The sequence below is a fragment of the Artemia franciscana genome, chromosome 14, assembly GCF_032884065.1.
Source record: "Artemia franciscana chromosome 14, ASM3288406v1, whole genome shotgun sequence".
Lineage (NCBI taxonomy): Eukaryota > Metazoa > Arthropoda > Branchiopoda > Anostraca > Artemiidae > Artemia > Artemia franciscana.
This window is the reverse complement of record NC_088876.1, coordinates 10,594,860-10,615,839: the sequence shown is the minus strand read 5'-3', so window position 1 is coordinate 10,615,839 and position 20,980 is coordinate 10,594,860. Positions and strand designations below refer to the sequence as shown.

General features: G+C 36.4%; 1 protein-coding gene across 1 annotated transcript in view; it reads left to right on the top strand.

Annotated features, from left to right (window-relative positions):
• Positions 1–6,596: 6,596 nt before the first annotated feature.
• The window catches only part of LOC136035296 (WAS/WASL-interacting protein family member 3-like), a 51,890-nt gene continuing 37,506 nt past the window's right edge, over positions 6,597–20,980 (top strand). The window contains exon 1 of the mRNA XM_065716988.1: positions 6,597–6,776. Coding sequence (XP_065573060.1) covers positions 6,650–6,776 — 127 coding nt within the window. The 5' untranslated portion in view covers positions 6,597–6,649. The remainder of the gene's footprint in view (positions 6,777–20,980) is intronic.

The window sequence follows — 20,980 nt, the reverse complement described above, 5'->3', positions numbered from 1 at the left end:
TTTGTGTCTATACTAAATTATTTATGAAGCTTAGTGATTATCAGCATATCGGAACATTAAGCAAAATTTTTCTGCTCAAATGAAGATTAATTCTCTTGCAATACTCGCTTATGCAGTAACTTTTCGTTTCACGCTTTCATATGGTAAAGAAAAAGGTAAAGAATACGGTGTTAGACTTTACCTTCCCTACCGGCGGTGCTGATCTCCGTTTCTTGGCCCTTCAGCCAGGAAGTACAATGTAGGGTTTCCTTCCCCAGAATTTCTCCAGGTACCCATTTAGAGCTGGGTCGACTCGTCAATGACGTCAACTCGATCCTACATAACTCAAGAAATCCTGGGTTTGGGGGCTATATTACTTGACCAATAGACAAAATCAAAAAACAAGGGAACTATAAAAGATATCAAATGTATACATCCACACTAATTCATGGATAAAAAGAAACATAAATACATCAAGAAAATATTTACGCTGAACTTGAAAATACAGAATCGACTGAAATTGCAGAGTTGAATCGAATAGTTTTTTCCTTCTGTAATTCTTATGTAAATTTTTTTTACTTCACTTTTTCGCAAATCCTGATGTGCTTTAAATTTCCTAAAAAAAAAAATATTGTCTAGGAAGGACCTCTAAGTAGAAATATTAAGCTAAATTAATAATGTATTCAGATTTTGGTTGCGTTCCCATGCATTAGGGTAATAGTATTATTAATTGTTTGTATTCTATCTGAAAGACTAAGAATTCTACGTAAAAAAAAGACCTAAAAATTATACTGCAAAAAGACGTAAAAAAGAGGTACAAAAAATTAGATGGTGTATATAGAGAGGTTTAAAAAATTAAATCCCTTTAATGAAGGTAATAATAAGTGAAGATGAACAGGTGACCTTAGGTAACGAAAAGATTGATCAGGTTGGGAGCTTCAGTTACCTTGGTAGTATTATTAGTAAAGATGGTGGGAGCAGTGAAGATGTTAAAAGTAGAATAGCTAAAGCTCAGGGTGTTTTTTCACAGTTAAAAAAAGTTTGGAAGAATAGAAAGATAAGCCTACAAACCAAGATTAGAATATTGGAAGCTACAGTGATGACAGTGGTCAAATATGGCTCTGAAGCATGGACACTCCGAAAAGCAGATGAAAATTTACTAGATGTTTTCCAGAGAAATTGCCTACGGATTGTTCTGGGTACCCGGCTGACTGACCGTATTTCAAACAGTAGGTTGTACGAAAAGTGTGGTTCAATCCCGCTTTCTGGGGCTATAATGAAAGAAAGGTTGAGATGGCTAGGCCACGTTCTACGGATGAAGGATGACAGATTACCGAAGATTGTCCTTTTTGGCCAACCGTCTGGGGCTACACGGAAAGCAGGTCATCCTTGTCTGGGTTGGGAGGATGTCATAAATAAGGATTTAAAGGAAATGGGAACTTCCTGGGAGGGTGTAAAGAGGGAGGCTTTAAATAGATTAGGTTGGAGGAGGAGCGTGCGTAGCTGTGTTGGCCTCAGGTGGCTTGGTGCTGCAGTGAGTTATTAGTAGTAGTAGTAGTAGTAATAAGAGTGAATGTGGTAATTATAGTGGCATTTATTTGGTTTCTGTAGGAAGCAAGTTATTTAGCATGATGATATTATTTAGACTTGGATAGGCTTTCGACTTGGATATCAGGTTTTAAAAGAACAATAGTGAGGTTTAGGAAAGGGAGAGAATGTGTTAACCTGACTTTCACTCTTAGATTAATAATTGAGAGCTGCCTGAGTCGTCAGATCCTTTAATCTTCAGTTTTATAGACTATGAGCAAGCGTTTGATTTGGCTTATAGAACAACTTCAGTGAAAGTCCCATCCTTGTATGGTAAAAAATATAAGAATATAAAAGTTTGTTAAATATAAAAAAAATAGTATTTTCAACTGAAAGTAAGGAGCGACATTAAAACTTAAAACGAACAGAAATTACTCCGTATATAAAATAGGTTGTCCCCTCCGAAATCCCTCGTTCTTTACGCTAAAGCTTTTAATTGTTTTAGAAAGTAGAATTGTGGCAAAGAGTCAAACTTTAGCGTAAAGAGCGAGGGATTGCGGAGGGGACAACCCATTTCATATACGGAGTAATTTCTGTTCGTTTTAAGTTTTAATGTCGCTCCTTATTTTCAGTTAAAAAAACTAGTTTTTTTATTTAATTTCTGAACGTTTTTGAATTAATGCATGTTTGATTTTGGCTCTCCGCACATAAATTATTGAAATGAAATTTGTATATTAATTTTTTTGGCTAAATAGCTTTCTCTTAGTTTTGATCAGACGATTTTGAGATATAAGGGGTGGGGAAGGAGGCCTAGCTGCTCTCCAATTTTTCGGCTACTTAAAAAGGCTCCTAGAACTTTTAATTTTTAACGAACGTTTTTATTAGTAAAAAATATGCGTAACTTAAGAATTAACTTACGTAACAAACTTTTTTATTCTTATATTTTTATTATATGTACGAGGGGTTTTCTACCCTCGTTAATACCTCGCTCTTTACACTAAGTCGTAAGTTTTGTCCCAATTCTTTAAGAATGACCCCTGAGTCAATAAGGCCGTAAAATAAATAGTTGAAATTACTAAAAATACTTTAGAACCCCTCATATGCGTAATAATCTCTGTTTGTTTTAAATTTCAATGCTATTCCTTGTTTTCAATTGAAAAAACGTTTTCATGTTTATTTTTTCATTGTTTTTTTTTATAGTAATGCTAGAAAATCCTGCGCCCTTTTCATTGAATTTTTCTTCCCCCATGACATAATCCTCCAAGGAAAGATCCTCCCACATAGCCCCCTCCCATCAAACCCATCCCCCAAACCAAAAAAATCCCCCTGAAAACGTCTGTACACTTCCCAATAACCATTACTATATGTAAACACTGGTCAAAGTTCGTAACTTGCAGCCCCTCCCCCAGGGATTGTGGGGGAGTAAGTCATTCACAAAGACATAGTTATTATGGTTTTCGACTATGCGGAACAAAATGGCTATCTCAAAATTTTATTCCGTTGACTTTTGGGAAAAATGAGCGTGGGAGGGGGCCTATGTGCCCTCCAATTTTTTCACCACTTAAAAAGGGCACTAGAACTTTTCATTTCCGTGAGAATGAGCCCTCTTGCGACACTTTAGGACCACTTGGTCGATTCGATGACCCCTGGGGAAAAGAAAAGAAGAAAAAAAATCAAACAAATAAGCACGCACCCGTGATTTGTCTTCTATGACTGTGACTGTGAGATTCTATGACTTTTAGGGGATGTTTCCCCCTATTTTCCAAAACAAGGCAAATTTTCTCAGGCTCGTAACTTTCGATGACAAAGATTAAATTAATTGAAACTTACATAATTAGAATCAGCGTGAAAATTTAATTCTTTTGATGTATCTTTTAGCATCAAAATTCCGTTTTTTAGAGTTTTGTTTACTAATGAGCCAGGTCGCTCCTTACTACAGTTCGCTACCACGAACTGTTCGAAACCAGATAAATACATTAAAGTGATTATAGTACTATAGGTGATTGAAACATTGTCGTGGATAAGGTTGGAAGTGAGGTTACTAGTTTTGAGTAAGTAGGTAAGTAAGTTTATTTGTAACCCGCAATGATATAGAATGAATACGGAGTAAAAACTCAATAGAAAAAAATAAATAATCCACAAAGAAATAAGAAGGAAAAAACAACATAAATATCATAACTATAACGATTCCCTAAAGATAACTATCTGGAATTAACGACTGGGTTAAACACATTTGGAATATAAGCTGTATGTGCTAACAATAATGGACATTTAATGGCGAAGTGATCGTAACACAGACCGCACTAGACCCTCAATGTCGAAACCGGTGGTGCTGATGTCCGTTTCGAGGCCCTTCAGAAACGAAGTACATTGGGGGATTGGGGCCAGTCATCCAGTACTCTCATACACCCTTCCTGCTTACTTTCCCCAAATTTCTCGAGGTACCTATTTAGAGCTGGGTTGACACTGGATGAGCTTACAGAGTCACGCCACTGACCCCCATCCCAAAACAAATACTGAATCGGGACTTAAGCAGGAATCCGTTCTATCTAGATTTATATTGATCATTTTGATGGACTTTGTCCTGAAGAACACGGTAAATACTATGGTAGAGTATGGAATCGTTTTAGAAAGTAAAACTTTCTTAGAATTACATTATGTTGATGATTTGAGTGTTTTAGATGAAACTTTTAGCAAAATGAATGATGTTTTAGGGGTTTAGAGAGTTCAAAATGCAGAAATAAGACTTGGAAATCCACTGAGACTAGGAATTAATGAACTCGAAGAGGTAATGTTGGCTAAAAAGAAGATCGATCAAGTGAACAGCTTCACTAACCTCGATAGTTCCGTAGTACCACCATATTTAAGAAACTCATTCACCAAACTATCAGCACCTGGGGCCTTATCATTTTTTAATCTTTTTAGTACTGCCACTAATTCTTCTCCACAAAATATATCATCCTTTCTCCTTTATTCTCCTATATAAATTTTCTGGTAACTCTATCAAGGTCTAGCACATATTTAAAATGTTCTGTCCATCTCCCTTTAACTCTAATCTGATCACTAATTGTAGCCCCGTTCCTATTTTTATCTGGGGCAAGTCACATCACATGGGGCATTGACTACATCCCTTTCAATTTATTAACATGCCAGTGCAATATTTACTATTATGCCGTCTTGCTGCATCTTCCAGATATTCGACAATTTTATCCATGGCTTCCACTTCACACCTCCTTTGTTCGTATTTTAATTTTTTTCACTTTCTTTACATCCCTCTTATTTTCATATGATCTATCACTCGGATAATTCCTGTACAAGTCCCTTCTCCTCTCTATCAAACATAATGCATTTTCACCGATATTCCTAGCCGCTTTCCTAACCTTTTTCGCTGAGATGTCATCAGCGACTTTACAAACTATTTTCCAAAAATTATTCCATTTATTTTCCACATTGTCAAATTTTGAACTCTCCAGTTTAGTATTCAGCTGTTCCTGAAAAGTCATTCTCAACTCTCATCCTGGAGTCTATGAACGTCTAAACTTTTCGGAAGGAACTTACTCTTCCTAAATGTCATTCTTTCCCAAATTTTACATTAACCCTACACACTACTAGATGGTAATATTTACTTTTAACACTATGCTTTGTTTAGCCGCCTAGCCCTATTGTTCAATCGTACACTACCTAGCCCGACGGTGGCTGAGCTTGCAGAATCAAGACAAACCAACCAAGACAAAGGGTTAGCAACACCAGAACTCAAGCCCCCGTTCTCGATAGTATAGATTGCAAGTCCGGCGTGCCATTCACACGGCTTGGATGACTTTCTTTAAATGCCTCTAGCAATAAATTTTTAAATCTCTGACAATAAATATTACTAATCTGCGGATTTGACGCCTAAACTCAACAAAACAGAGTGTCTCTCGGAATAGGAAGTAGTAGTAGTTGTACTAGTAGTAGTTTGTAGTCTTTCACAGCCATATAAAACCATTCGCTTTTTTGGAGGGGGTTTGGGCAGCGATTTAAACCTCCAAACCCTACCACTTTGTCACATCGATGCAACTTTTTTCTAACATTGCTTGTGTCGGATGGTCCCAGTTTTGGTTTTAAGGGGGAGTTAGAGGTGGTACTTACCCTGGGCGCAGAGATCTTAGGGACGCAAAATTTCAAACATATAATCCATCGGTTATAATCATTTCTTGTAATTTTTACAATTTAACTTTAAATACCTCTAACAATAAAATAATAAATATCTGACAATAAATTATGTTACTATTCTGCGTGTTTAACACCTAAAATCAACAAAACAGAGTGTCTCTCGGAATAGGAAGTAGTAGTAGTTGTACTAGTAGTAGTTTGTAGTCTTTCACAGCCATACAAAACTATTCGCTTTTTTGAACGGGGTTTTGGCTGTGATTTGAATCCAAAACCCAACCGCTCTGTCACTTCAATGTGCCTTATTTCTAACGGTGCTTGTTTCGGATGGTCCCAGTGGTGGTTTAAGGGGGAAGATGGATGGGACCCTTACCCTGGGCGCAGAAATCTTAGGACGCAAAATTTCAAACAAATAATCTGTCGATTATAGTTATTTTTGCAATTTTTTAATCTTATTTTATCAAAATAAAGTAGAGGGTGCAGGTGGCAAAATGTCGTCAATAAATGAAAACTTTGATAAAATTTGGCCTGAAAATTTTTGGGAGATACAGCGGAGGATAATTGAGATTTTGCCTGGGCCAAAGAGAGGCCAGAACTGTCATTCGTTTTGTGTCCTCGATAGTCCTCGTTTTGTGGTGATACAGAAAGTGAAAGTCTTCAACTAATTTTTTGTTAATAGCAAAATTCTACAGAGAAGGTTTAAAATGATCCCCTCTCCCCAAGGTTTTCATGAAATGTCGTCCCTGGAACGATCCTAGCCTGACTTTTTAACTGTGGATTTTCTTATGCATTTCAATTCGGTATATCTTTTCCCAAAAACAATCAGTTATGTGCAGGTATGTGAGATTTAAATGTAAATGCTAATCAACCTACTTCAAAGAGTTATACATACTATTTTGCCTAAGGAAGCGTGTAGGTCAACGACATCGCGAAGATACAGCAAATATTCAATTAATTTTCAGTGCGGTGTGATGATGGTGTCTTGATTGTGAAAATGGATGAAAGAAAAAGAAATTCAAGAGAGAATATGGATACTAGAACACCGATTGCTTGGCAGCATAGGGATATGAACCATCAGCCGGGGGTCCTGCCAGCAAGTTCCTTTAGAGAACGGTATTCAGGTGCGTAATCGACATGTGTAGAATGTGGATCGCATCTAAGCTAGGCTAATATGACACCTGTATACAGTGGTATAGAGAGAAATCCGGTAAAAGTCTTACACTGGACTTCTTCTGGGTAAAATCCTAGTTAATTGACTTCTTGCTATCTCAGAAAGGGTTTAGATTAGGAAAATGAAACTTTCAGGGATGAATCTACATACTAAAGTATGCCCCGGGAAGGTATTTTGAAGCAACTACCTCCACTCCTTCTCCCTCTAGAGGGCCCTGACCTTTGATGACCTTTAAAAATATGTGTATTATAAAAGTGAAACCTTGCAAAATAGATCTTCTGCTTAATTGAAGTACAAAAAAGTTGTTTTCAGCTTCATAACTTTGCTCAATTCCATTTTAGGAGGTTTTAAAGATATGCAAATACATTCCCTAAATTTTGAAAAAAAAACAACATTGATATGGCTCAGAATTCTACTCAAATAACAGGAATTGCATTTTCAGAACTAAAGACAGAGAAAAAGCAATTAGTAACTAAAAATTAAGGTAAAATGTTGTTTGTCAAAATTAACTAGAATTTTACCCTTCTTCTGTACTAAACAAAATAAGAACAAACGAGTAGTACCATGTGATTCCCCATTCAACACAACTTGCAAATATAATGATAGCTACCATGGCAATTGCCGATGCTTATCTTATATAGCCATCACACCCAAGAAGTGAAGTTAGGTTAATCCTTATGTAGTATACCTTTACCCTAGTATGGTGCAAATAAAATTCTTTAGTAACAAAATTATGGAAACTACAACAGAGAATTGAGGAAAACAAGCCCCCAAAACGGTTTCTAACCGTTTTCTAACCGTATATTAAACCGGTTTCTAACCGTATATTAAACCGGTTTCTAGTCGTATATTAAATGGTTTCTAACCTAACCGGACCTAAATACCAAGCAAAATACTTATTTAAAATTTCACTACATTATAGTTTATCTCTCACACTAAATTGATGGTTAATTTATGACAATTCATATAGCTGACTTACCAATGAAGTGAACATACCACTCGATGCATTTTTTATGCTCTTTACGAATATAATAATCGCTTCTACCGCAAACTCAAATTTAAGTACTTTTTGGCATAACCTAAACTAACCTTATTATAAATAATTTTAGCACTGAGAAAACGTAGTATTATTTTGTCGGGAAACGACCGATAACTTCGTCATTTTTTGATAATTTGTCATTTTTAAGGACTCAAAAAGTGCCTAAATTTGAATTTGGGGTAGAAGCGATTATTATATTCGTAAAGAACATAAAAAAAAGCATCGAGTGGTGTGTTCACTTTATTGGTAAGTTCGTTATATGAACTGTCATAAAATTACCAAGCTGATAATCATCGAGTACACACTGAAATACAGAAAGTAACCGGTTCTACATAGACCAAGAACTTGAGTGTGGTGGCTATAGGAGATAAAGTATACAATTGTCTCTTATTTCCCCCTAAAGGCGTCTGGTATGGCAACATTCTTGTTTGTGAGCTTCTGAAGATAACACTGTAATAACAAAAGGGTAATACCATTCGATTCCCCAGGAATAATTTTTCCAAACATAATGGAAATTCTTGAGACTAATTTATAAGATTCTATATAATCTTTCACCCGCCATGAGAATTTGAAAGGTACAAAAAATCACTTCTTTGCAGTCTAAACTCGTGAAATTTCCCTATATTCGTACAATGCGGAAAGACAAAGCCCTTTACTGAAAACTGAGCTTACTTGAGTTTTTTTTTTAATTTAAATTACGTGCTAGAAGTTACTAATAACTATCGGTAAAAGGTTATTGAGATAAAAAATTACCGGCATAGCAGATTCTTAAAAGCCCCTGGCACCGCGAATTTAGAAATAAAAACGACCGTATAAATTAGCCTTTTCTATAGTCTAGTAAAGGACTTTTTCTTACTCCTAAGAATTTGAATAAAGCACTAATTTTTCACAATTATATAAATATAGGTATATGAGTTATAAAAAAAGTCATCCTTAGTTTATTTTAATATCGGACTATACTTACGTATTATACCGACCAAACCCAAAAAGTAAAGTTAGCTTAATCCTAATTATATATCCCAAAATATGATGAATACTTTAGTAACAAAATTACGGAAACTACATTAAAGAATTGTGGAAAGGAGGCCGCGTAGAACGCATTCTATTAAATACCTAACCTAACCAACTTTGTTTAGTAAATATTTAATTGAAATATACCTACATAGTAGTTTATCTCACTCAAGCTAAGCTGATTATCCCCGAGTTTATAAGCTGATTATCACAGAGAAACCGGTTTTCAGTTGATCAAGAACAGCAGTGTGGTCGGTATAATACGTTATTACCAACTGGACATTAAATATGTAGTTTTACTTCCTACTTATCATTATCTTTCCCATGAAACATATGCAATTTTATCACATAGATTTGTCACACGTCGCATTTTTGCAGCATATAAGGCTCACCCATTTAGTGTGTAGTATCAGGAAAATTTGTGCAAAAACCGCCGGTTAAATTTGCATTCACATTCGAGAATTGCTTACGCAGGATTTCATCAAAATCATGGTGTAATTTTGTTCTTTAGGCCTAGGGCTATAAGATCGTACGCATACACTCTTGGAAATTTGTCAAAGTGGGAAAAAAACTGGTACCCTAGGAACCTGCAACGATATTCATTTTAATTTTTATCAAATAACATATTTTTCATCTATTTCATCAAATAATATATTTTTTCAGACTCATCTGTCCATATTGCAACGAAAATGATTATTATTTTTAGGTAGAGCCTTAACGACAAATCAAGCGCACTGTTTTTTTTTTTTTCTTTTTCGACCTTTACCGTTTTATACCTCTTCCCGAAGACTTTGCTTGTACGCACATGCTGGAACAAATAAATGGACACCCTGAAACTCTAAAACGTATGAGACCACGAAGTTTCCCCAAGTTCCCCGAAGTTGTGTGCCCTTTGGGGGGGGGGTCTTTTCTTCAAAAGAATGAAGTGCAGATTCAGAAGCACTGCCTAGAGCGCGTGAAATTGATGTTAGCCCCGAAAAGGATACTTTTTTTGTGGCACAATCTCTTTTTTAACTAATAAAAGACGCTAAAAATATAAATTTTTATTCAAATGAGCTCCCTCGTGATCATATATGGCCTTTGGCTCAGAAATATTAGCTCTGTGGAAAAAAAAGAGGGGACACAATAGCCTATACATCCCCACCACGTAAAACAGCTAAACCATCAATGTTAAAAAAAACTATTTTTCATAATTTTCAAGATGGTGAACTGTAGCCTCCCGTTAAAGCCCATTTAAAATGAAATTTACTAAAATCGAGGTTTAGCTGTCGCTACTTTGAGCCAATCACATTTTTTCATACATTTCTTAGTAATTCAGAATAGCTTATGAAAAATCTGATTTGCTTAAATTAGCACTATCTAAATTTCGGTTTAATTAAAATCTTATTGTGAGGGGGAAGGGGGCTCTCGGGGGTTTTAGACAAGGAAAAATCGACGGACTATCTTATAATTCGCATTCTTTAGCTAACAATTGATGTTTTGTGGCAAAAAGTGAACGGAAACCGCACTTTAAAGGAAACAGAAAAGCAGCTGAACACATTAGTGCTACCCTTGCAAAAATGGAACTTTCCCTGTTGTTCAAAGTGGGAATGAAAGTCTCGAATTTAAGGTTTTTGACATGGTGACTTCGATGGTGTACTTTGTATTTCAGTTTAAAGTCACTTACGAGGAGCATCGGACTTTTTTAAAAGTTCTCGAAAATTTGTTTCCATGTTACAAAGTAATATTCTGCTAAATACGAATAAAAAAAAAAACTGCTTCTGAATCAGCGTCCATTGGAAACTATTTTTCACGGGACATTTTCTTAGAAAATATACTTTTTAGGTTTTGATTACTAGGGACCATGCTTTACTAAGTTGCACCTACTGCTGCAACCATGATACCTTTCTGATATTCAATAAGACTGACACGGCAAAAATGCATTCCATCTTTTTCCGTTTCGCCAAATGTTTACGGATAGATATTTGCGAATGGACACGTCGCCCAAGATTAAATATATAGAATCAAGAGTATATACAAATATAGGACCACCCATTTTCAGACGCCCATCGTAGTGTTAAAACTTCGCGGAAAACAAAAAGAAAATGTCAGGTCATTTGCGGTTTAGTACCTTTGTTTGAAATGTAATGAAGTTGTTAATTTTTTGTCACTCACGTTGAGCTAGACTTACAGGCTGTTGTCGTAAATATTTTTGTGTATGTGTTTGCTTTTCCTCATTTACTGCACCGTCATTTTAATTTTATTGTAGATGGGATTGTTAGAAGTAATTAAATGACAATAATAATTTGCATACAACCAGTTTTGAATTAAATTAGCATATGTCCATTTTGTATTACAACTTTCGGTTCGCTGAGACGGATGCATCAATGCTCGAAATATCCAAGATACAAAATTGTGGTAGTGGACTATTCTGTGCGAAATAAAGTTTGGTGCTTGGCTGTTAAACGGAACGCACTTTATAAGTGAAGTTAGGTCCTAATGAAATTAAATAAAAAAAGACAAATTTTCTTTTAACTGCAAGTAAGGAGCGACAATAAAACTTAAAATGAACAGAAATTATTCCGTATGAGAAAGGGTTGTCCCCTCCTCAAGGCCTGGCTGTTTACTTTAAGTTTAACTCTTTCTCACAACTCTACTTTTTAAAACAATAAAAAAAACTTCAGAGTAAAGAGCGAGGCGTTGAGGAGGGGACAACCCCTTTCATATACGGGATAATTTCTGTTCGTTTTAAGTTTTAATGTCGCATGAAGAATTAACGTACGTAACGAACTTCTATATTTGTATATTTTTATTACGTATATGAGGGGGTTCGCCCCCTCGTCAATACCTCGCTCTTTACACTAAAGCTTGGATTTTGTCCCAGATCTTTAGGAATGACTCCTGAATCACAAAGGCCCTAGAATAAATAGTTGAAATTACTAAAAATACTTTAGTGTAAAGAGCGAGGTATTTAGGAAGAGATAAACCCCTCATATGTGTAATAATTACTGTTTGTTTTAAGTTTTAATGCTGCTCCTTACTTTCAGTTGAAAAAAACTTTTTCATATTTACTTCTTCATTTTTTTCATTTTGAAGGGGATGCAGGATAGAAAATCCTGCATCCCCTTCGTGAAATTTCTCTTCCCCCGTGACAAATTCCTCGAAAACGTCTGTAAACTTCCCAATAACCAGTACTGTATGCAAACACTGGTCAAAGTTTGTAACTTGCAGCCCTTTCCCTGGCGACTCTGGGGGATTACGTCGTCCCCAAAGACATTGTTATTAAGTTTTCGACTAAGCTGAACAGACTGGCTATCTCAAAATTTTGATCCGGTGACTTCGGAGAAAAATGTGCGTGGGAAGGGGCCTAGGTAACCTCCAATTTTTTCGTTCACTTAAAAAGGGCACTAGAACTTCCAATTTCCGTTAGAATGAGCCCTCTTGTGACATTCTAGGACCACTGGGACGATGCGATCACCCATGAAAAAAACAACAACAAATAAACACGCATCCGTGATCTGTCTTCTGGCATAAAATACGAAATTCCACATCTTCGTAGATAGGAGCTTGAAACTTCTACAGTAGGGTTCTCTGATATGCTGAATCTGATGGTGTGATTTTCGTTAAGATTCTATGACTTTTAGGGGGTGTTTCTCCCTATTTTCCAAAATAAGGCAAATTTTCTCAGGTTCGTAACTTTTGACGGGTTAGATTAAACTTGATGAAACTTACATATTTAAAATCAGCATTAAAATACAATTTTTTTAATGTAACTATTGGTGTCAAAACTCCGTTTTTTAGAGTTTCGGTTGCTATTGAGCCGGGTCGCTCCTTACTACAGTTGTTACTACGCACTGTTTGAAATGCGAAAACATGATAATATAATGGTTTAGAAACAAAATTATTTAAACTACGACTACGACAAAGGTTTTTTGATAGCATGCCGCGCAGAAGGTATTATTTAATACCTAAGGTAACATAACCACTAGCCACTTCTATATATTAAACACTTATTAAAAATATACGTACATCATAGTTTTCTCACCCAAACTTAGTAAATCATAACAGACCCAGGATGGGAAATCGGTTTCTATCAAATATTAAATAAAAAAAGTTTTTTAAACTGAAAATTAGGAGCAACATTATAACTCAAAACGAACAAAAATTATTCCGCTAAAGCTGTTAGTACTTTAAAAAAAAAGCTTCCTATTCTATTTAGACGGCCCCTTTGTTTTAGTAGTTATTTTTAAAAAATTAGGACGAACAGTCATACTTTAGCGTAAAGAGTAAGATACTAAGGATGGGTCAACCCTTCATATACGGAATAAATCTTGTTCATTTTGAGTTTTAATGTTGCTCCTTACTTTCAGTTAAAAAAGTGTGTTTTTGTATTTAATTTATGATTGTTTTTCAAATAATACAGGTAAATCGGGATCACCCTCCATGAAATATACTCTCTCCCCTGACGGGGAGCTTTCATCCAACGTAAAGAATACCCAACGTCAGATAGTTACAACTTAGCTGAAAATCCCACTCCCCTTGAAATTCCCATCTGACGATTCGGCCAGAAAAATTTTCGTTAGCATACTTTCATTTGAAAAAGATTTCAATCTCTAATCAGTTTCTCTATCACCCCAGAAATGCCCTCTTTTCTGGAAATTTTCCCCAGAAATTGAAAAATGGGTAAAATAGCTCCCGGATATTTCCCCCAGAATATCTCCACATGCAAAATTGAGTTGGCAAAGACAATATAAGACAATTAAAAATAATTTCAAATAGGAATTCTGTTAAATCCTACAGGTGTAAAATTTTCCCTGGAAAATTCACCCTCCAGAAAATTCCCTCCCCAAGGAAGACTATCCCTATGGAAATCTAACCCTAAGCACAAATTCCCCTCCTCCGAAAAATGTCTTTATGCTTTCCGATAACAAATACTAGACGTAAAGAATGGACAAATTTCATAACTTACAGGCCTCTTCCTACGAACTCTGGGGGGTCATTTTACCCTTAAGACATAGGTATTTGATCTCTCAACTATACTGAACAAAATGGCTATCTCAAAATTTTGATCAGATGACCATGGAAAATAAATGGGCGTGGGAGAGGGGCCATTTTGGTCCCTTAAAAAGAGCACTAGAACTTTTTATTTCCTTTCAAATGCACCCTCTCCCGATCTTCTAGGATCATTATTTCAATACAAAATCCCCCGGGAAAAACAAACCCAAAAAAAACAAATAAACACGCATCCGTGATCTGTCTTCTTGCAAAAATAGTAAAATCCCACATTTATGTATATAGGAGCTTGAAACTTCTACAAAAAGGTTCTCTGATTCGGTGAATCCATTAGTGTGATTTTCATTAAGATTCCTAGAATTTTAGGGGATGTTTCCTCCCTATTCCAAAAATAAGGCAAATTTTCTTAGGCTGGTAACTTCTGACGAATGATACCAAACTGGCGGTTTTATGTATTTAGAATCAGTTCAATAAGCTGATTCTTTTGATATATCTACTGATATAAAAATCCCTTTTTTAGAGTTTCGGTTACTATTGAGCCGAGTCGCTCATTACAGTTCGGTACCACAAACTGTTTAATTACAATGCGTAATTCTTAAGTGTGTTCCGTTTAACAGACAATTACCTAACCTTTTTTTTGCTAGGGGGGTTGCACTAAAGAGGCTGAGAAATGATGATTCAGTGGAATGGTAATACTTAAAAGGAAATACTTGATTCAATTGAAACTTAGATTGGACAAAAACTCTTTTTTTTTGCTAGGGGGGTTGCACTAAAGAGGTTGCACAAAAACGATTGCCCCTCATCCTATGCAACATATGCTATAAAATAGCTGAATTGCACCGTATCGGACTGTTTCCATTGACGTCTAGTTACGAAGACTTTGGGGATATGTTTTGGAATATTAAAGCAGATGACGCACTTTCCCTTTTTTCAATGAAAATACCAAAGAAGGGATTTTTCGATGAGAATATCTGAAGAAACGTTGTTTTTTTTAACTTAGATGATGAGGGAGAAATCTAAGGGGGACACGAGCCCACTGCCTCCGATCAATTGACGCCTCTGAAAAGGGAAAAGAGATGGCGTGAAATGGCTCCCTTCTGCCGTCCAGGTGACAAACCTAATCTTCCATACAACGAAAAAAAAACTAGACCTCCTAATTGGAACATAGTAAATCGTAATCTTTTGCATACAATGAGCCAAATAAATGAAATTCTTTGTTTCGTCATCTAAATAATTATGGGGTTCAACCCCTCTGTAAATAAAAGTTTTTTTTTAGACTCTTAATCAGTGCAAAAATACTAATTGTCAGTAATAATCAATGGTAGTATCTAATATATACCCAATTTGGAGGGTTGCAAAACTAAAAAGGCTGAAAAACAACGAGTTAGCAGAATGGTAGCGCTTGAGAGAAAGTGTTACTTTTTAACAAGAAATGAATGCTGGTTTTTACCACTTTATAGCTTTTATTTTACCAGTTTTAAGCGTATAACCAGTTATTATTAAAATCCTACGTTTTCCTTTTATGTGCTATTTTGCTATGGTATATTACAGTATTGTTGATTAGATACAGTTAAGGTTGAAAAATACAAAAGCCATCATTTTTGTCTTGTTAGCCACAAATGCGGAGCGATAGTAAGCACCGTGTTAAATTGCAAATTTACAAGTGAAGTGACATAGTTTTAACTTTAGTTTGGAAATTATAAAGGTATGTTTAAATTAAAGTCTTTTTTTAAATGTATTCGGTCCCATATTCTAGAGCATTTTTAAGAAAACATAACGAAAGCTAAAATTAGCATAAACACAGATTAACAGTTTGCAACAAAAGTTTTCGGTGGTATTTTCTCATTGGTGTCAACAAGGGGGAAGGGGCACGACCTATCTCTCTCATACAGGCTGGAACAACTTGTCACTTATGACATACATCACAGCCCAAATGGATCACCTCACCTTGACGTCTTCCTTACAGATCTCCTTGGCTCTTTTAAGATAGACGCTCACGCTTTCACAAGTGACCACATTATCGTCGGGAAACCATCATGTTCCGCCTTCAATAAAGCATGAACGAACAATCTGGAAATAGAAAAGAGGTAATGAGACGTCTTGAAAAACATTCTTTGTTCTCAGCAGTGGAGAGCCTTTCTCCTTGAAGTGCGAGTGAAAGCTACAGAGAAGTACCAGCACGCCATAATCGACTCTGTCGAAAAACATACCCCTTCAAAGTGGATCCAGGTGTCCAGTAAGGACAAACTTTGGTTCAACACCCAGTGTAAGAAGGCTATACAAGCAAAGCAAAAGGCACACAAGCGATGGCTACTTTCAAATAGTGAAGAGGAAAGAATTGGATTCAAAGATGCAGTTCATGCGATTCGGCAGTCCCGGTTTATGTATAAGCAGAAATGCGCCACCAAGCTTGAACATGCTTCGATAAAGAGTTGGTGGAGAATTTTCAAGGAAGCTTTACCGTCGTCCGAGGGGACTCTCCTGGTTCCTGAGAATTATTCTGCTCTTGAAATTTCTCGCATTTCAAGGCATCTTTATGTGACGAAGGCTACAGGTCCTGACAACATACCAAATTTCTTCAGCAAATCCTGCAGTGCTGAACTAGCTGGACCTTTGCCGTTGCTTTTCCGGACATGCTTTCGCTCCGGAGCCTTCCCACAAACATGGAAGTTCGCCCATGTTATACTTAACGTAAAATCAAATGGTGATTCAACGAGCGCGGGTTCCAATAGGCCTACTAACCTCCTCGTTTGCGCTGGGAAAGTCTATGAGAGTGTAAAACATTTCAACAGTTCATGAAATCCAACGACTTTCTAGGCGATTGCCAATATGGATTCCGGCGGAAATGCTCAACATTAGTCTGCCTAGTGGTCCAGCATCAGGAGTTGATCGAACTTTTGCCAATGGGGTACGACGTTAGGCTATTGTCAGTGGACATTACTAAAGTTTCCGACAGAGTATGGCACCGTAGCCTGCTAAAGAAACTCCATGTGTGCGGTGTTCGTGGAAATCCGTTAAAAATGATTGGGCGCTTGAGCACGTATATTCAGTGAAAGAGCGGTGTCTTTGGACCTACACTTTTCCTCATTTGTATAAACGTCATGGGAGACAACCTCGCAAGCCCTCTGAGTCACTTTGCCGACGATACCCCTACACACTCAGACGTCCAAAAATACAAGACCCATCACAAGCCTTCTTTTTTCTACAGATGAATCCTTTTCAAATCAAAAAGTGGTCTGATGCATGGATGATCCACTTCAATCTATCGAAAACAAAGTGGCTTCTTATTACCCGATCAAAGGAACTATGTGAACACCTCAGCTTCATTTTCGATAATGAAAGTTTACAGAGAGTTGACGAGCTTCATCTACTGGGGATTCATTCTCCACCAGTCTGTTTTGGAATAACCAACTTGATCGGGTGAGAACCACCTGCGCATGAAAGCTGGGCGTTACTCTTCGCTGCAAAAACCTTCTTCCATCCAGCTTGGATATAACACTCTTTAAGTCCTACTTCAGACCCACTACTGAATATGAATGCCCACCATATGCTGGGGTTCTCAAAATGCCGTTGGTACCACTCAACAAGATCAAGAATAGGGAAAGTAGGGCGGGCTGCACCTCCAAACATGGCTCTCTCTAGCCTATTAATGAAAGGTTTGGTGTAGCGCCAAGAGCTCTTTCTATAAGTACATGAATTTGCCTCCCTCAGACGAGCTCTCGCATTCTGGCACCCTTTGTCCAGCCGTCAAGGCGACACAAAGACAAGACAAGACAAGAAGACAAGACAAGACACAAGACAAGACAAGACAAGAAGACAAGACACAAGACAAGAAGACACAAAGCTCGGTTAGATTATCTAAAGGAGGACACGCCAAGAACCGGGCACTTGAGGAGCTTCATCCGGCGTTGCACTTCTATCTGGATCGATCTTTCTGGGAACTATTCCTGCAAATCCCTCTGTTGACTCCTTCAAAAGAAGGCTCAACAGACATTTAAAACCTCGAAGTTTCGGGACGAGGTAAAGGAATAGCAGCATGTCAGATACTTTTAAGTAGCTGGCGCCATGAATATAGGGAAAAAAGAGTATTCCAGATTTTAGGGATTAATGACCTAATATGGGTCCTAAGGATAAAATATATTTTATTTTGATGTTCTTGGCACTTTGACTATTTGGGGTTTTCTTGAAATAAACTGACTTAGGAATGATGATACATTTTAAAGAATATATCTTTTAGTAACAGTTAAGATTGGATTTTGACTTGAACTGATTTTACTCTTCATATTTTTTCTCAGTAACAAAATTGTGATTTTAGAATTGACGGCTTGTAAATTCAATAAATTTTTCTTTTCCAGTTTTTCTTTTCGAATTGTTGCTAGAAAACACCCTAATTCTTCTACTAAACACAATAACATTTTACAATTGATAACTACCGTTGTATTATGTAAGAATATCCTATGTGCTATATAACAAAAGAGGAAAATATAGTAGAAAATATTGTTTCATGGGAAAGAATTTTCCCGGGGGGGGACACCAACTCCCATTAAAACAGTGTGTCAAACTGAGGTTTAAGTTGATTCACGGTGTTACATAGTAGCATCAATATTTTCATCTAAGATGTTTCAATACGCTATGCATGGGAAATCAACCAGAAAAATAAATGTTTATTGTCCGTACTTGATAGGATAATTAATGAGTGGAATCATAGAAAATTGAAAATCAAAGCAGTGAATGAGAAAAATCAAAGTAGATGCTAATGTTCAAATTCAATTAGTAACTTAAATTAAATGGTTGCTTATAGAATTATTAATTTTTATAGCACTCACATGCTCTTAGAAAACAAGAAGTCTAGCTAGGGAAGGGTTAGTCTAGCGTCAGAAAACAGTTTGTGGTAACTGTAAGTAAGGAGCGACCTGGCTCAATACTAACCGAAACTATAAAAAACGGAATTTTGATAACAATAGATGCATCAAAAGAATTTGATTTTATGATGGTTTTAAAGATATAAGTTTCATCAAGTTTAGTCTTACATATCAAAAGTTACGAGCCTGAGAAAATTTGTCCTATTTTGGCAAAAAGGAGAAAACACCCCCAAGAAATCATAGAGTCTTAACAAAAATCACACCATTAGATTCAGCGTATCAGAGAACTTACTGTAGAGGTTTCAAGTTCCTATCTGCAAAATTGTGCAATATTGTGTTTTTTGCCAGAAGATAGATCACGGATATGGGTTTATTTGTTTTTTTGTTTTCTTTTTCTCTGGGGCGATTGTATCGACCCAATGCTCCTAGAATGGCGCAAGAGGGCTCATTCCAACGGAAATTGAAAGTTCTAGTGCCTGTTTTAAGTGACCAAAAATTGGAGGGAAACTGGGCCTCCTCCCACGCTCTGTTTTTCCCAAATTCACCGGATCAAAATTTTGAGATAGTCATTTTGTTCAGCATAATCGAAAAATCTAATAACTATGTCTTTGGGGACGACTGAATCTTCAACAGTCCCTGGGGAAAGGGCTGAAAATTATGAACTTTGCCCATTGTTTACATATAGTATTAGTTATTGGGAAGTATATATACGTTTTCAGAGGAATTTTTCTAGTAGGGGTGGGGATGGGGTTACCTGGCAGGATCTTTCAATAGAGGAATTTTTCATGGAGGAAGAGGATTTCTATGAAGGGGGCACTGGATTTTCCAGTATTGTTAAAAAAACAATCAGAAATAAAAAAGACAAGTTTTTTCGACTGAAAGTAAGGAGCAGCATTAAAATTTAAAACAAACAGAAATTATTCTGCATATGATGAGGTTTGTCCCCTCGTCAAAGAATTACCCCCGAGTCACAAAGGCCGTTTAACTAGAATAAATAGCTCTTTTGAAAGTACTAAAAATACTTTAGTTTAAAAAGCGAGGTATTGACGAGGGGGCGAACCCCCTCATATACGTGATTATTTCTGTTCGTTTTAAGTTTTATTGTTGCTCCTTACTTTCGTTTGAAAAAACTTGTTTTTTTTAATTTAATTTTTCATTCAGCTAAATCTCTCGTGAAACTACAGTTTTTTTGTGTGTTTTGCAACTGTCTTGAATGTTGTTACAAAACTAAATGTACTTATCATACCATTATACATGGGGGAGGCCTGCAATTTGTCTGATACCACTTGAAAATGTTAGAAATGGTGGCCTGGAAATATGCTATTTTTTGAGTTTAGCCCCCCTTTCCCCATCTAGGGAAAATTTCTTGTTCGTCCTAATGACCAGATATTTTTATGCTCACGGTTCCATATGGTTTACTGGCCAAATGTAAGCTATGCAAGCGAATGGAGGGAAATACAGAAAAAGAAACTTTAACTAGTATAAGTGACAATAGAGTTAGCCAAAGTCTTTTGGGAATCTGTTTTCCTTCTTTAAATGTCCGTTCCCATTATACGGGTGTGTAATTTCGGCCATGGGGCTTGTATTACTGTGCCCGTATTGGGTGGGGCTAATTACCATTTCTTACATTCAACTGAAGGTCGTCGTCTGTTTGACGTTAAGATTTTGTTAGATGCGTTCCTACGGCTAAAAGAAAAAAAATTGCATCTAATTATGAGAAGTGCGGTTTTCATTACCAAGTTTTGTTGTATTTGACACCATTAAATCAGTATCAAGAAATGTGTGTAGTTAAAAAGATGTAATTTGGATTTTTTTGAAATATCCTTAAAAAAGGTATGTCTACTCTAACCGATTAATTCAACGATATATGCCTACTATTAATTGTTGGTACTTGATGTTAAAAAGTGGCTTACTATTGTTTGATTTATGTCACTGAAAAGAGCATTAAAAGTTGGGGTAAAATTCTAGTTAATTGACTTCTTGCTATCTCGGAAAGGGTTTAGGTTAGGAAAATGAAACGGTAAAATTCTAGTTAATTGACTTCTTGCTATCTTGGAAAGGGTTTAGGTTAGGAAAATGAAACTTTCACGGATAGGTTTAAAGGCTAAAGTATGTCCCGGGAAGGTATTTTGAAGTACCTACCTCGACTCCTTCTCTCTCTAGAGGGCCCTGACCTTTGAAGACCTTTAAAAATATGTGTGGTATAAAAGTGAAACCTTGCAAAATGGATCTTCTGCTTAATTGAAGTAC